The sequence below is a fragment of the Rissa tridactyla genome, chromosome 2, assembly GCF_028500815.1.
Source record: "Rissa tridactyla isolate bRisTri1 chromosome 2, bRisTri1.patW.cur.20221130, whole genome shotgun sequence".
NCBI lineage: Eukaryota > Metazoa > Chordata > Aves > Charadriiformes > Laridae > Rissa > Rissa tridactyla.
In genome coordinates this window covers 140,404,772-140,422,544 of record NC_071467.1, presented here as the reverse complement: position 1 = coordinate 140,422,544, position 17,773 = coordinate 140,404,772, and the positions used below count along the sequence as shown (strand labels likewise).

The following is a 17,773-nucleotide window of genomic DNA, read 5'->3' as shown; positions in this document are numbered from 1 at the left end:
AAAAAAAACCCAAACCAAAAACAACAAAAAAAAGAGAATGACAGCATACTAGAACTCCAGCGTTTTACTTGAATACTATCTGAAATATTGAACAGAACGAGCTCTTCGTCCCTCATCATTTGAATTTTGACTGATATAGCCAGTATTCACAAAGGGATTTTTGAAGTAGGTTAAATAAGAACTCCCTAATGAAAAAAATGCACTAGTTTGAAATCAGTCAATTTAATTACTGTGTTTTATGAAGGCCATTACCCATTGCTGATTACTAGGGTGATAAAATCTTTAAGCTTTGGTAGCCTCCATAGGGGGTGAGCCGATCTAAGTAGAGCAAAGTCCAGTCATTATCACCCTAAATACTTGTGTTTCTCATTACAATATTCATTACTTTAGCTTACTGTGAATGCTTTGAGGTCTTTATGTAAGCACTGGCTTATTCTCCTGTAGAAAAACAATGTTGTTATGTTGATAAGTTAAAACCAAGCATTTATATACTTTTACAGTTTAAAATGAGGCTTGGCTACATCCAGACATAGAAATGCATATGATTATGCTTGTGAGTACCACTGTACACTCCCTATTCATGACTGTGTGCTTGTCAGTACAGTCGTACTAGTCTGATAAGAAATGGAGAAGGGTATGAGTTACCTTGTTCTTTCAGTCTGTTTTGGTACTTAAATAAGCTGGAATGGAGGCTTGTGTTCCTAATAGCAATCTTTAGTAAGGATTACTTCTCAAGAGGGGAAACTGAGCCGTGATCTAACTATTCTGACTTACCCAGGGCTGGTTTCTGGGGGTTGGAGCTGTTTATCTCCAGTGCCAGTTCAGGGCCTTGCATTTCCCTTTCCCTGCCACCTCTTGCGCATCATGCCCTTCTCGGTCACCTTCCTCATGGCCTTCTGACTTACAAAGCAGCTTAAATAAACCCGGTGTTGTTTAAAAGATGACCTCAAAATAATTTCCCCTCTTTTTAAAAAATCTGTGTTTTTTAAAAGAACGCTTGAAATGTATCAGGGAGAGATTTGGATCTGGGCTACCGGGAGAGGAGAGTAGCCTGTAGGAAGAGTCTGAAGAACTTGGTGTGACTTAGCCAAGAAGTGTGAGCCTGGTGGCAATATAGATGGTTCATGTACTTACAGAGATAGGAGTACTTGGGGCCAGAGGGAGAGAACTAGTGAAACTGAGGACATGCTGCCACCAGTGCATGTGGCTGCAAGATGGCCATGTATTCATTTAAGTCAAAAATTAGAAGAATATTTTTAACTCTCAGAATGCTGAAATTCCAGAGCGGGTAGGGACAGTGGGACAAACAGCCTCTGGAAGTAGAGCCCCTCAACAGGATTTTGTGATGTGCTTGTGTGTGATACAGCAGTGGGTCACACCTGGCGTACAGGGTCACTCTCCTGCCTATGCCATGATGTATGTTTGTTCTTGGTAACAACAGAGTTTATTCTGTTTCGCTATATATAAAATGAATATGAAATTCCACTTTTGTTTTACTACTAGAATATTACTTGTTAAAACTAAAGGAGGAAGTACCAGATTTTTAATGAAGATACCCTTTCTCTCATTTGTTGATTAGACAGTGGAATTAAATGAGCATTAGTGAAAACTGACAGAAAGTAAGGGTGGGGGGGTTAAACAGTCATCCTAAAAATGAAATTGATTATTTATCCTTACCTTCCACTTGCTTCTGATGGAATATTTCAGTAGTTCTCCAGTGATAGCTTACTAGCTCCCTGCAGAATTTCATAGGGTAAAAGGACATGAGTTTCCAATGTGATACAAGTATCTTCTATAAGAATTCCTCCACTCCTCATGATATGAAATAAAAAAGCTTAAGAAAACCAGTCAACCAACCAACAAAAATCTGGCTCCAGTCCTTTTTATTCATTTGCACACTACTTTTAAAGCTGATGTATGTTTCCTTTTCCCTTGCAAAGGCCCAGATCCTCCCCCTGCAGAGAGGATCAGAGAGAACAAGCCACATGTGACAGGAGTTAATCATGTAGCTTAATGCACTATTAGAAGGCACTCAGATAACGAAGTGATGAGAGCAGCAGAAGAGAAGCTGTAAGAGATCATTCCCTTTCTGCACAGGAAAGCCTGCAGGAGGGGGAGAAGGGAGAGCTGTGTATGACAATCTTCCTGCCGGTATTTTCCTGCTGGGCTGGGAAACACTGTAAAGGGCAAGAGAGAAAGGACAAAGGCAGGCTCCAGATTGGACCTACCAGTCCGTCCACTGTATGTTTAGCACATTGGCACTACTGGTGGCTTCACTACTAGCTCCTCAGTTACTGCTTCTCCTAAAAACCTTTCAAGAGGAAAAGATCATCTGGGTCCAAGCTTTCCATGGTAGTTGTAGGTGAGGCAGTGGAAGCTGAGTGAGTGCTTTAGCTGGTCTGCCCTGTCCTGACCCTGCATCCTGGAACACCAGTGGGAGACAGAGCTGAAGTCAATGCATGTTAATAGTGTCACAGAATATGTATTTTAAATATCTAGTTAGTCTGTTGGGTGGTATTTCCTCTGAAAGTTTTTACCCCCTTTCTGATGTAAAAAGAAATGTTACTAAAAAATGTTCATAGCTTTAAGTAACAGAAATTGTGGAAGGGGGAAAGTATCAAATGCAAAATTTAGTTTAATCTCAGTTTCTGTGCAGCAATTTGCAAATTTCATTGAAATTCATGTGTTATCATTGTGGTGTTAAAACACTTCTGAAACAAGAGCTGCTTTGTATAATTAATTTTCTTGATGATGCTCTGTGGTTTCAACCTGTCACATCCAGTAGCAGTTTTCATTTTGACAATCCTTAACTACATTTTCAATCTTTTTTTATGGTTGGCAAAATGTTCTGTATTTTGAACATGAAAAAATATTTAATTCATGACTTGGAAAGTAACGGTTAAGCCTAAAATATAAACTGAGGATAACTCTGGGCATTGATACATCCTATTCGGTTGCTAAAATTCCATATTCAGTGTTCAATTTAAATATGAAATGTATCCTCCAGTGCCTAGAGTGATGGAAAAGTCTGTCTGAAATGAAATAAAAAAAAAAAAGCACAACAAAACAAAAACCCCTGCTGTTTCATGGATGAGCTTTTGCACATAATGGAATGTGTGCAAAATCTCAGGGAAGGCAGCAACTTTCCTGCAAACCAAAATCTTTGAGCGCTTCATAAGCTACTTTTGGTGAGAGTCTGTTTGCCAACTGGGAGCCAGAAAGCTGTGGCAAAAGTCCTTTACAGTTCCTGTTCTGCCAGATTTCCTGGCATGAATCATGGCGTGGACATGGCCGACTTGGTTTGGAAAGGAAGCAAGCTGAGCTGAAGACACCATGATTTATTTCTTCCCTGAGGCAATAGTCCTTCACTCAGCTGAACTTCCAGGGGAGCACCTTTGCCAGTGCAGCTACCTAACAGGCTGAAGCTCTAGTATTTTGAGTGAAAATGATGGGACAGTTCTTCCAATCAATGTAGTTGTCAGTAAAAAAAAATGTAGATATTGGGAAGAGCAATAGGTTGAAGGTTCCTTACCTGATTGTTTTGATCCAGTTGGTACTTTTAGGCTTTCTAGTGCAATGTTGAGAACTGATAACATAATTTGGTAGAGGAGGAATTCACCTGATCCCTTAGATCCAAGCATTAAATGTCCTGAAACTTATGCAAAAAAAAAAAAAAAAAAAATTACAAGAGGTTTTCAATGACTTTGAGAAATGGCAATCAAAGCAGGAGTGAGATCCCCATGGGAGATGACTGGCAGGCAACGTCCCTCACTGTTGTTCTTAATCAACCTGTAAATTGATGGCATTACAGAAGTGGTAGAAAGGCAGGAACTGCAAGAACTTTGAAGCAAACTGCTCTTTTGAAGCAAAATTGTTAGCTTTTCTGAAGCATGGCAGATGCTCTTTCTGCTCCTGTAGCTGATTAATTATATTAAATCTCTTTTATTTCCAAGGACTGAAACAGGCCAATAGTCTCTGCCATTGAAAGTATCACTTGAAGAGATCCGTAGCAGAGGATCCCCACAATGTGACTGGTGAAAGCACTCTGGTGTGCTTAAGAACAGGCTATAAGCTTATATCTTAACGTTTGTATTTTAAAAATAAGGGGTGATCTAAGAAGAAAAGTAATCTAGATTTAAACTTTCAGTCATCTTTCAAGATGACTGGTAGTTACTCAATATTTTATTCTCTGTAGTCAATATCAAGTGCAGGATTTTGATACATTATTGAGGGACCCATAATCTGTTTGATAGCTTGGATATCATTCTTTCTGGTTAATTCAGGAGAGCCTGAGCCAACTCCGATACAGGTGGAACTGTAGCATTGTCTACAATTAAAGATACTTTCCACTGCCTTGTTTTCTTTTCCATATGCCCTGTCAAGTTTTAATCCTTCAGGCTGAAGTTTTCCATAATTGGTGTTTGCTTCCAGCACAGGTTTTGTTGTTTCTTCCTTTTTTTTTTTTTTTAAAGATTAAAGACAGTATCGTAACACAAAATGAATAACATGCTCAAATTGAGGGAGTTAGCTTTAACTCTGACATTTCCTATCTTTGAAGTGTTACAGTCTGCAGCCTTAATGTTCTGTTAACATGCATTTGTGTGTCATGTATGCATAATTTATGGACTACACTTTAGTCTGTTCTCCTGTTAGACTGGCATCGAGATGACTGCTACAGACAAAGAGGACTAAGTTTAGAAAAGAATTAATGGGCATTCAAATGCTTGAGTTCCTATGTAGGCCCTTTAAACAGTGTATCTTTGCACATTACACATAAATTATTAAAATAACACCATTGTTTGCTTGGTATTCAAAACATAATTTACCATTAACTATGTAACAATTCAGCAGCTACTGTTCTCCTTAGGAGAAAAAGCGGAAGTTTGCTGGAGATGGATTCAGTTTCTGTTTGAGATTAAGCTTTTTTTTTTGTCATATAAGCTAATATTTTGTCTTCTTTTTACTATGGCAGCACTAGTTAAATCAGACCCTGCTGGTGAATTGCAAAGAAATAAATCACAACAGACATTAATCTAGATGAGGGCTAAGTAATTAACTTCATAGAAGGGTGGTGTATACTGTGTCTGTGACACTAGACTGACTGCTGTGCATAGAATAAATGCAGTATTTAGGCTGCCTATGGTATTCCACCCTTCAATTAAGTAAACAAATATATATAGAGCTACTCTGGAGTGTATCCTTTGTGGTCTAAACACTGTATCTTATTAAAATCATCTGCATGCAGTATGTGGGGTTTGAGTTCCTGCCAGTGGTTTCATCCATTGTTAACAGTGATGCTCGGCTCTCCCAAGAGTTAAATACAGTGGTGCTATAGTTATGTGAAAAGGGTGCTCTTGGTTACTTTGGTGGCCATTTCGTTGCATATTACCTCCCACTTTGTTTCCATCCATGTGTGTGGCATAGGGTGTTGCCTGGAAAAATATAGGCTTTTTCAGGAAAAAAAAATAAAAAAATCCATATAGGTTGAGAAAAATATCAAAGGCGGTCTGTAATTGATTCTGGGGGGCAAGACCAGGGCCAGAATAGGTGCATGCCTGACTGCCCTGTGTGTGCGTATCAAGATACTTAATATTTACCTTTACATATCTGTTTTCACTCCAATGATAGTGATAAAACATTGGTTGAACTCTGGAAGATAGGATCCGTTACTTAAAGTGGAACTATAATTCTTGTTTTTCATTTGTAAATATTACGATCCTCATTCTACAAGTGCTCTCTTTTACCTGGAAAATTAGATCGATTGTCTGTTCTACTTTTTGGAAAACATCAAGCTGAAGTAGTTATATTTTATAATTGTTAAAACTATTTTTACCTACAATGTCATAACTGCATTCAGATGTTAATCCATTGCACAAAGTATTTGCAGCATTTCTTTTCAATACAGCACTTAATTTTAGAGGGTGATATGGACAACATAGGTTGACAAAAATTCTGCTTAGAGAAAATAGCTAAAATGATATTCGCCTGAAGCTACATTTATTTGATGATGCCATTAAATTGAAAGAATATAAAAATGGTGATAAACCACATACACAAATAACTTAGTGTGAAGTCTGAGATTTTAGACATTAAAGTTAGTTTACCAGACTTGCTGTTTTCCGCAAACTCAAAGTAATCTGAATATTTTCTAAGCTTTAATTAGCTATCTCTTCAAAGAGTGCTTAACTTGCCCTTCTCAAAAGTTATAATAGCAACAGAGTATTTTAGAGATTAGAGGAACATTAATTTTCTGTAGTTTTTATTTTCCCTGCTGGATATGAGATTTTTTTCTGCGAATACGGCTGTGTTGAAGTGGAGACAAGTAAACAGGATTGTCTAAAATAAGACCAGCCTTTGCCTCCAAACAGCAACAAACCCAAATGCAACTAATAAAAGATGCGTGTTAATTGGAAAGTTTCTGGTCTCTAGGACCATGGTGACTAGCTATAGAAACCCATCAACTTAGATCAGAACAAGGTTTTCTATATACAAAAATATGAAAGCATTGTGCTTCTACAAAACGTGTTTGAATGGGTCACAGATTTTTGACTTGGGAACCGCTGTCACCCTTAGAGTGTATCTTGGACCACCATGCAGGCTTGTCTGCAAACGTCTAATTGAAAACAGTGTGTGGCAATACGGTTGCGCAGGCCGGCTGCAGACCACATACTTTGGCAGATCGTTCCAAGTCGTGGTGTAACGGTTCATTTTCAGATTCTCCTTTTACACCTGTGTCCACGGGACGTGTGTGTTAGAAGCGATTATAGACCTTTCTGGCTGGAAAAATTCACCCCTTCAGCACAACCCCTCAGTCAGAGACAAGGCTGAGGAAGTTCTTCCCATGGCTATTTTTACTTCGAGGCGTCTGAACTCTAGGTGAAGATGAAAAATAATGTGATTATTAACCTGGTGATTGGGATTGCACGATACTTCTACCAGTGCTGCGGGTTATGAACCAGTGTCTCTGTGACAGGTAGATTGACCCACGAAGTACAGTCATTAGAAGGAAATGCAGTAGGTTGAACATGGATGACTGTGCTCCCTTTGAGCCTCTGGGACACTGGTTCCTCCAAAGCGGAGGCTGCTGCTGCTGAAATTGCATTTTATCTCCTTCTCAGGAGGGTCCCCAGCCCTCAGAGGAGAGCTGTGCTGGACAAGAGCAGGGAGGGATGAAGGCAGGAAGAGTTTGTCTGCTCCCATCCCAAAGATTTACAGGCTCCAGGGAAGGCGAGGAGCCAGGAATAAAGTGAAATATCCTCAATGAATAATTCATTTGCTGGAAAGTGGTTTTTCAGGGAAACTGAAGCTATACAGAGATTTGGACAAATTGAGCTGAAACACGCTCAGCCATAAAAAAGATGGATAGGAGGGGAATATAAGAAAATCTTGAAATATGTTGTAATATCTTATTTCAACTTTCTGCATAGATTCCTTTAAAAGCAACATTTAAAACTTTTTTTTTTTTGGTCTCAAAATCACTCCTTTTTCTTTTCTTTTTTTAATAGACCTAACTTAAAAGAGCAAATATTACTAGAAGGTGTTAAATGATCTGAAAAAGAAAAGGAATTTATGTTGATTTGTGTCTTCAGGCACTGGTTTTTTTGTTACCTTTCTGCTTGCTTGAGGAGCCCAGCAGTAGCTGACACAAATGGTTGTCTGGTCTGGACATCGAGGGGTGTCTGGTCAGAGCATCTCCTTTGCCTGAGTTCTGTCTTGACAGTTTTAAGAGTAGTAGTGTTCAGTGAAGTTGCTAATAGCACAGTTTCTGGGGAAACATGGGAAATACAGTTTGTGTTTGTAAAATCTCTGGCGTATGGACTGGAAGCTCTGCACACAGAGGAAATCTCTGTCTTGATGAGAAGATGGAGGAGGATGTTCCTGGTGAAACTCACGTTCATGCTGCTACCTGTGACTAGCTGGCCTGGTGAGCCCCAGGGGAAAAGGACTCGGTTACTCTCGTCCCAGATGCACATAAACCATCTCCTTGGTCAGTATGAGCATCAGCTTGGCTAGAACGATCGCTCAAGAAACACAGAGAAGCTTCAGAAGGTTTAAAAATCCAAGGACTCTGTGGTGGCACCGTGAGATATAGTTTTGTTGTGCACTGCATAAATCATGTAGAACTGTGACATGTCAGCAAGGCAAAGCCCGGTGCTTCTCAGGAAGATCCTGGTGGTCATTTGCCTTGTGTCTGGTTATTGTATCCTTTATCCACAGTGGCAAATAGGCACAAGTTGGAACAATCCTACCTTTAACCTTTATAAGCCTTGTTGCTTCAAAGTCTGCTGTAACCCCATGACTCTGAAAAATGAGCTGAGGGGACCTGCTGCGGTTGACCTATGTAGCCCAGCTAGACAAATCCCTTCTTTCCAAATCTAGATGCTGTTTAGATCCTCTCCAGTCATTGAAAGCACAGCTCAACGCATTATCATCCAAAAGAGAAGAGGGTGAGAATGATACTAGAGACAAGGGGCTTCTAGCTGGCCAGGAACCAGTCACCTCTAGCAGATGGGAAGGAGAAAAACAAGAGGACAGGGAGATCTCGGCTCCTAATTTACAAGCCTTTTGCCGTTGCATCCCGTTATCTCACTTTCTAGGCTCTTTGTATTCTGTTCTGTCCAGTCAAGAGTTGCCTTCCCTTAGTATACGTATGTATGGTGGAGGGGGAAGATTCACACAGGTATAGTGTTGTTTATCTATAATAAGATAAACTGATAACTGTAGCGCCTCGCAGGAATAGGCAGAAATCCATTTAGTGTTATTATCTGGAGGCTGCCCCTGGGCTTCCTGAAATTACCAATCCACCTCTTCGGGGCTTAATATCAATCGTGGGTGCTGCACATCAGCCCTTGTGTGCAGCCAGTCCCGCTCTGGGGGCTCCCCGGAGCTCACTTTGCCTGGGGGGGCTGAGGACTGGCTGGGAGGTGCTGCCGGCCCGAGGAGGCTTTCCTTTTCCAGCCACGTTGTTTGTGCTGCCCCGTTCAGCCAGGAGGAGCGTGTTGGAGAGTTTTTCTTAGCCAAAATCTGCTTGTCTAAAATCATAGTAATGGAGGTGGTGGGAAAATTAATTCGGGACATTTGCATCAGGTAAATCAGTTTTTTTAATATCAGCAAGAAAAACAGTTTGTAAAGTAGTTTAAATGATAAAATCTTAGATGTGACCAGTATTTAGCGTGTTACATGTCTTTGTTATTTGTTGTGCGTTATTGATCATGTAGGAAGCACTTGGATACTCACAGATATTGAATGCTTTTGGAAGAATATTTTATTGAGTGTGAATTGGGGGAGGAGATCTAAAAAGTTGATAGTGATATAAAGAAAACTTCGATTTTTTAATTTTTTTTTTTTTTTGATAAATGAGAGACCCTAATTGTCCTGAGTTAAATGCCTTCACCCAATTAAAAATGGGTCACCATCCTAACATCTTGAGAAGATGTTTTCCTGTGCTAAATTCTTACACTTCTAACCAGCTGAGCACATGTAACTTCACAAGCAGAAGTGGATTTATTTGGATGCTTAAACTTGTAGTCACACTTGCAGGTCACTAGGCTTGCAGCCTGAACTCTTCTGATATTTTAAAAGCCAGACAGAAGACCAAAGTATCCATCTTCCAACAGCTTAATAGACAAAGTTTGGCTAAAGTCACCAGCTTGCTTTGAAAAAAATTGTTTTCCTCATTAGAATTATTATCTGATGCAACCTAAATGTACCATGGGATTTAAGTTAAAGCAGTGTGAGTAATTCAGTCAATTAATTAGGTGTGGGTAGTGCTTACCTTCTTTTGTGAAGGGATCAAAGGGGAGCACTTAATAGCATTTATTTTCTTGTTCTGCTCTGTACCTTAGTGTCAGTTCATTCAAATAACTTTCTGACCCAAATGTTAATATAAGATATTATATTAAGTTATTAAGCTTTGGTGAACATTTCTACCCTGCGTCGACGTCATGACTGCTGGGACTCCACACGTGCTGCTTTGTAGTAACTGGAAGTGGTCGGAAAAATGGCAAAAACGCCAACCAAGTGAGGAACACCCAGATAGCTCTAAACCTCTGCTCTTCCTCTATGAAGTGTCTCCTCATTTCTTCCACCCCTGCCCTGGTATTTCCAGAAAAAACTTGCGCAGAGAAGCTGAAAGGGAGATTCCACAGATAGACCCAGGCCTCCAGCACTTGTGGGTGTCTGTGTGCCCAGCTGAAGGAACTTGAATGGAAAATGACTGGAAGGGGAGCATTAATTGAGATAAGAATTTGAATTTGAGTTTGTGGATGCTTTTGGTTTTATTTGTGGTCTTTTGCTGTATAACTGTTGTGGTTCGGTATTAGGGCCTTCACAGAAAGAAGTGGGGTGGGAATAAAAATCAGTTTTTCCTTTGACTTCAGTATTGCCAAGGTTTCCCTCCGCATCCCTGAGGAATTTATATTACAGAGGTTTATTCTACTAACAGTCTATTAGCAGGATTAGCCCCTCCTTGAAAGCATGATGCAGTGCATGAGATTAAATAAGGTAAAATAAGATGAAGTTCTAAGTAATTAGATTGTGTGTGGTCACGGAATGTTTTCATCTCTGCGCTAAAGGTTATTCACTTCAATCATTAATTGTTTTGTGACTGAGTCATTAAAAACGGCCCAGATCTTGCTAACGTGGTCAGCTAACAGTAATGCATGTAATGCATACATTTGCGGGGAGACCTTCGAGTTTAAGATACCAAGTTGTTTTAATAGGCTGGACTTTGATTTTATTTGTCTGTGGCCATGCTGTGGAGTAAAGGACATTAAATTATCTCAATGTCATAAATATATTTAATTTTTTTTCTTTAGGATGACATATTGTCCTCTTCATCCATTTAATACAATGTAATGCTGTTTAGGACTTTAAAAGACAAGGAGGAATGAGGCTCTAATAAATTCAATAAGCCCTTTGCCTAGGATATTGTTCCCCTTTAATGATTTTACTACTTGAAATTAGTGAGACTCACTTCATGTTTTCATTCAAGAGTTTGATAAATGATAGTGCTGTACACATCGCAAGAAATCAAATCTTTTAGGACACAAGCTGAAGTAACAGGGAAATTGCTACACAGCTGGTTTGGGTTGCATCTGTGACAGAAGGATCTCCGTGCCGTCCCTTACCTTGCTGTACAGCACCTTGCACAGGTGCGTGGCTGGGACCGAACCTGTGCTACGGCTACCCACGCGTTGGCGCACTCGCCTCCGTTCTGGTGTTACGTTTCCTTCTGCTGAAGGTTTTTGAAAGAACAGAGCTGTCTTTCAAACAAAGACTGTAAGAGCTCCACATCTGTGCACGTGGGCGTGAGAGACAGCTGTCTCATGTGATTCACCCCTGTCGCTCTGGTCTCTGTTCCTGGGAAGAGTAAAGGAGAAAAATGCAAAACATGGAAGACAAAGAAGGGAAAACCCAGAGAGTGCAGCAACACCTATTACTGAGGGCCAAGATGGCTTTCACGCAGATTGCATTTCTCAGTCTGTAGCCTCAGCAAATGCTGAGCTGTACTATACTCAGCGTTTCAACAGGCAGAAAACCCAACTTGTTGTACACCAGCCCTTTGTAATACAACTGAGTCACTGATATATATGCACTCTACATGGGGAGCTTTAAAACACATGCTATGTTTTTCCCCAAAATATTGGATGCAGAGGCGAAGTGAGATACAAAGTAGTTGAAAAACTCATCAGTGCCAGTGAGATACGGAGACATTTAGATCTGCTATTGCAAATTCCTGTCCATAGGATTAACACTGAATATGCAGCTGTGGATGTGGAGCTTTCAGACGTGGTTAATGTTGGGCACATACACCAGCTCTTTCCCCAGCTGGGCTTGATAGTTCATGGGATAGATCCTTTTCTTAGTCTCCAGTTACATGTCTCGCGGTTGGGATGTAGGGAGAGGAGAATAATTTGACTGTATTCCAATACAGCGTGCACCTATAATCTGCTAGTGCCAAATGGACATAGTTACCAGCCATCTCCATGGCATTTTTGGTGGTGTTTTGAAAGAAGTAAGTCAGTACAGATTGAATATTGTGACCAGAAACTGGATTAGCTAAGGTCACGCTCATTCTTTAGTCCAAAGGCACCCATTTGCTAAGGTGGACAGCAGTTTATTGTGTGCCCCATAGTTTCCAGACAGTTGCCTTCTTCAGTACCAAGCGCTGCATAATGTCTTGAAACAGATATTTTTTCATATTATATTCAGGACATGATCACAGGGCTTCAAGAAGGCAGTAAAAACGTGCATGGTTCATCTGGATGCTTGTTGCTGTTTTCTGGAATTTGCGTTAATGCAAAGAAAGTTTGAGAAAACTGCTTGTTGTGGGGTTTTTTTGGTTTGCTTTGGTTTGCTTTTGTTTTTTGGTGTTTGTTTTGTTTTGTTTTGTTTTTTAAATTATCCCAATTCCAGCTTGCATTATCTTCCAGAAATTGCCGTGTTGGATCCAGCTGGACATGACTGCAGTATTATTTTGCCATAGCACTAAAGCATTTTGTCTGGAAGTTTATCTATTTAGATTACACATCCCTCTGGAAGCCTAAGGTTCAAGAGCTCTTCATTAGAAACATCAGTGGTATTAAATGGGAATGGATCTTGCACGATGATATAAAAAATCAGACCAGTAATGCAGTATCCAGTTGGTATAACCTTTGCATTAGAATGCATTTCTTGTAATTGTGAATTCCTTAACATTGAGGAGGGTAACTAAAATAACACAATATATTTATTTTACTATTTGGAGCTTTAATGAAGTTCAGGAAAATAGTTTCAATCCAGCGTTGTAAAAACTCTTCTACCTTGCGCGCGTTGGCCTCGGTCCTGCAAACAGTTACGCTTGGGCACAGCCCCGCTGGCTTCAAACGGGCAGCTCACGGGTGTGAAGGTCAACATAGGTGTGTACGTACTTGTAGAGATCAAGGCCTCACCTTGCTTTGGAAAACCTGAAATATCTTAAGCAAGGGGTAGATTTTGCAACAACACCCCAGCAAGAAACTTTTCCTTAAAATCAAGCAGATAAAGCTTTCTGTTTTTCTCTGCCACTGGCTGTAAAAGCTCCTTCTGGCTGTTACTGAATAGAAGCTGCTGGATTTGTCCAGGGAACTCGGCGGCACTTTACAGTGTATCCAGCCCGTGGTGGGCTGGTGAGGTCCATGCCTCCGTCCTTCTCCGCGCACAACCGCACTGATTGCCGTAGGGGCTCTGCTCAAAGGAGGTGCCTCAATTTTGGGCCAGAGAGATATCCAGCCTCCCCACGCCGTCTCTTAATCCCCTGTCGGTTTCTCCCCCAGCTGGCTGTTCCGCACAACGATGAATGGACCCGCTTCGCTCGGACCCTGGTGGAAATCCGCGCCAACCGAGCAGACAGTGAAGAGGAAGGGGCGGTGGAGCTGTCGGCCTAGAGGAGGAGGAGGAAGAGGAGGAGGAGGAGAAGGAGCAGCGCCCGCCGTCGCCAGAACAGCAGCTTTCCCCCGCCGAGTACGCTGGTGTTCAGTGTCAGAGTCAGTCTTGCTGTGGCTTTTGATGCCAGTGTACGTGCCAGTATTGCTCGAAGCATTCCATATTAATCCCGCTGCTTTACACAAGGCTGAAAATATCCAGAGCATTTTCATACTTTATATTTCTGTCTGAAAAGTAAGAAAGAAAAGACAAATCAACCCTTTATGGGTTTAGTTGTTGCCTTTTAACTACTTAGTAGCTGTATTTAATAGCTAGGAACCCCTGGTTAAACTTGTGCTCACATTGCCCTTCTGGCATAGTCCTATTAAATCCATATGAAGCCAGATATGATTATGTGCAGATGTGGTGTGCTTCACTGTATGGGACTGGGCCAAAGACTTTAGATGTGGTGTTTCACATGGTGACTTACATTATGAATGGATGTACTATACGAAAGTTGCTGCTCCTTATTTATTGCGGTGTGCTGCATGGAACATATTTATTTGAAAGCATTAAAATAAACGATCCTAAAGCATGTGCATAATGAGAGAACTGCATTGTCTGTGTGCTGCTGTAGAGGTTACATTAAAGTCCACATAACAATTACAGTACATCAGTTGTGCTTAAGATGTAAGATCTATAAAGGTTGGCTTGAGTGGATGGAATGAGTTTCCTTTCCTTTTTTTTTTTTCAAGATGCCTATTATTTCTAGGCACTTTAACTATATTTCAAATACAGTTGGTCACAGATACTTGTCATGCAAGTTAACACTAACAGTCTGACAAAGGGTTGTGGTTCCCGAGTATGACACTGGTATTGCCAATAAAATGCATCGAGCCCGTTCTGTCGCAGTGTGGTTAATCTTTCCGTGCCAGCAGTGCTCAGTGTGTTCATTACCGGTCACTGGCGAGGCGCTGGGAAAATGTGACCGCCCCGACTCGCAGAATGCTCATGCAGCTGCTATGTAAATAGATACCTTCGGCTACGGGGACCGGCCAGTAATGGACTTGCGTGCATCAAATCCTGCTACAAATTTTACATGAGCAGACACTAATCCGTGTCAGCTTCTAGGCTTGATTTTTATTTTTAATTTCTTCCCTTCGTCCCTAGCTGCGCGTGCTTGCTTGCAGACGCAGAACAGTACCGTGCTGCCATATGCACTAAAAGAGAACAAATAGAAAAGACAAGGCCTCCTCAAACTGTCTTGAGAGACAGGTTGGGACAGGGGGCAAGTGAATATTCTCCTTTATGGCAAACTCCTGTGGCTTGAGTAAAGAAATAGGGTGCAGACTGATGTCACTGAGTGCCGTGGCCCAGCACGTTGGTGAATGCTAACCTCGGTGGTGAGGCTGCTGGTTACGTTCTCATCACATTATGCTGAGCCAGAGCATGGCTCTGACACCTGGGTTTAACAGTGGTTCACACTCACTGGGGCAGGCGGGTGAGCCATGGCAGCAAGAAACATTCAAGCCAGACAGCAAGGAAGATTTTGTATGCAGTTTGCAGGGAACTGCATCTCATCCTTGGGCAGTCATTGAGGAATACGTCATCTAGTGCTCTTCAGAGCTATGGGCAAACCCAGAACCAGTGGGAAGTCTCTGCACTGATAAAAGCCAGAGCAGACTAAGAAAATGAATCCTTTGGAGAACCTGGATTTCCCTTATCCTCTTGGTTGATAGAAATAACTCCCAGTGAGAATGCATGGGTTAGTTTCTTCTTCACGGTGGGACCTGAAGATATGGATATGGATGGATTGAGAGCAGCCCTGAGGGGAAGGACTTGGGGGTGTTGGTGGATGAGAAGCTCAACATGAGCCGTCAATGTGCTCTCACAGCCCAGAAAGCCAACTACATCCTGGGCTGCATCGGAAGAAGCACAGCCAGCAGGTTGAGAGGTGATTCCACCCCTCTGCTCTGGTGAGACCCCACCTGGAGTATTGTGTCCAGCTTTGGAGCCCTCAGCACAGGACAGACATGGACCTGTTGGAGCAGGTCCAGAGGAGGGCCACAAAGATGATCAGAGGGCTGGAGCACCTCTCCTGTGGGGACAGGCTGAGAGAGTTGGGGTTGTTCAGCCTGGAGAAGAGAAGGCCCCGGGGAGACCTTATAGCCCCTTCCAGTGTCTGAAGGGGGCCTACAGGAAAGCTGGAGAGGGACTTTTTACAAGGGCATGTAGTGACAGGATGAGGGTTAATGTCTTCAAACTGGAAGAGGACAGATGTAGATTAGATATCAGGAAGAAACTTTTCACTATGAAGGTGGTGAGACAGTGGAACAAGTTGCCCTGAGAAGTTGTGGATGCCCCATCCCTGGAAGTGTTCAAGGCCAGGCTGGATGGGGCTCTGAGCAACCTGGTCTAGTGGGAGGTGTCTCTGCCCATGGCAGGGGTTTGGAACCAGATGATCTTTAAGGTCCCTTCCAGCCTAAACTATTCTATGAGTCCATGATATGTCCCAGTGCCTGTGCACATGGGACCTGAAGCTGTTGCCCGGTGCCCATGGAGGCATCTGGCCCATTGGTCTGTGGCACGCGGGGTCTTCCCCCACATGGACTCATTCACAGAGCACAGATACATTGGTGACTCCATGAGACTGGAGACGCATCACAGAGCCCTGTGTCCCTGCTGCTCCCCTGGGTACTCTGGGAGGTGGCCTGCAGAGCCAGTGTAGCACTCGCAGCACTTCTGTAGCTGAAAGGTGAAGAATAATAAACAACCAGGTGAGATATATCTGTAAAGCAGCTGTTTAGACATCCTTTTTGAGCTGGTTTTTTTTTTTTCCCCAGTTTCTCCCTGTTTTCCTTTCAAAAAGCATAAGTAAGGGTTCTCCATGTATGTGGGCAAAGCAGGTGCGGTGCAAAGCGGAAGGGGAGGAGGCCTGCTTTGGCCATTAGTGGGTCCCACGATTAGGAACACACGCAGATATACACCAAACCAGGGCTGTCCCTGAGGAGAAGAGGTGGGACGCTCCCTACCCTTCAGCCCCCTGCAGTAGAGCCACATGTCTAAGTGTGGGGACACCGTGTGAGAGGACGCTGCGGTGGGAAGGGAAGGGTGTTGTCTCCCATTCGTCGTAACCAGTGCAGTAGAAATGGTGGGCAAATTTGCTTCCACTTTTCCCATATTACCATTCCTTTTTGGGAACCTAAGGGGGGGGGGGGACATGCTGCATGTTCACTTTCCAAGCTTTCCCTACTTTATGGCATTAATAGCTTGTAAAATGGTTTTAAGAGCAGCCTCAGAAGACCTTCAGTGTTTGCCGCTGTGTGCGAATGGAATGGATATGACCAAAGTCCCTCTTTTCTATATTTTTCTCTCCTCCTTTTTTTGAGTGGGGCTCAGCCGTACACAGAGGGAACGTGGAAAAGATCCGGTTTTCCACAGAAATGACCAGCCTTGTATATACAGAGCAAGAGCATGAAAGGGCTGTTACACGCAGCGGAAGCAGATGGAAGAGCACCCAACAAGAACAAGAGGCATTTATTCCCCTTGGGCTGGTCGCGACTGCCAGGCGCTGGAGCTTCTCACCAGCCCTTGTTGCTGCCCTTCCAGGAATCTCCAACAGTTTTTGTTTGATTGATTGATTGATTGATTTTCTTGCAGCTAAACAAATAGCTCCACGTTACTGCCTTTTCCAAAAGAGCCCGTAGGTCAAGATGTTCCTCAGAATCTGCCCAGCAGGGAAATAAATACAAAATTACCCTTTATTTTCAGCGAAGAGGAAGCATCTTCTCCAGGCTCTTTTGCCTACAAACATCCAGAGAAGAGAAGGAAGAGCATGAAGAGCACGCCCCATGCTCTAGCACCGGCGGGATGCTGCCATGCCTGCTCCAGGCATGGAATGAGTTAGAAAACAGCCTGGCTCTACTTTGGGGTCATTGCAAGTGAGCTTTCTGTGAAGGACAAAACCCATCTGCTGAGACTGAGCTGGAGAGCGCGTCATAACCAGGCAGGTCAGGGAGAGCAAACCCAAGCAGGGCAGAAGCCGGCAAGTGGCACGTGAAGATGAGCAACGTGGGCTAAGAAGGGAAAGGCTGAATAGAGGGTCAGGATGGAGGAGAGGACTGGGAGGTGGATGTGGAAGAGACAACTGTCCTGGGCTCGATGAAGGCAAGCCCAGAGCCTCCCTTGGTTTCAGTGCCAAGGGTCAAAGCCACCCCAACACAAGTGAGAGGCGGAAGAACGGCGTGGCCAGGGACTTGGGGTTTGTTCTGAAAGGAGCTGCGAAAGGACACGGGGAGACGTGGCAGGTGGCACTGGGGGTGGGAGCTGAAGGCATTAGCTGAAAGGGGAAGCAGGGTTACTTCACCTTCATGACATGTGCCCTGCTCAA

General features: G+C 42.8%; 1 protein-coding gene across 4 annotated transcripts in view; it reads left to right on the top strand.

Moving 5' to 3' along the window:
* The window catches only part of DYNC1I1 (dynein cytoplasmic 1 intermediate chain 1), a 196,223-nt gene extending 181,946 nt beyond the window's left edge, over positions 1 to 14,277 (top strand). For all 4 annotated transcript variants that reach the window (XM_054192741.1, XM_054192742.1, XM_054192744.1 and 1 more), the window contains one exon: positions 13,296 to 14,277. In XM_054192741.1, the coding sequence (XP_054048716.1) occupies positions 13,296 to 13,406 (111 nt within the window). In that variant the 3' untranslated portion in view covers positions 13,407 to 14,277. The remainder of the gene's footprint in view (positions 1 to 13,295) is intronic.
* The last annotated feature ends 3,496 nt before the right edge of the window (positions 14,278 to 17,773 follow it).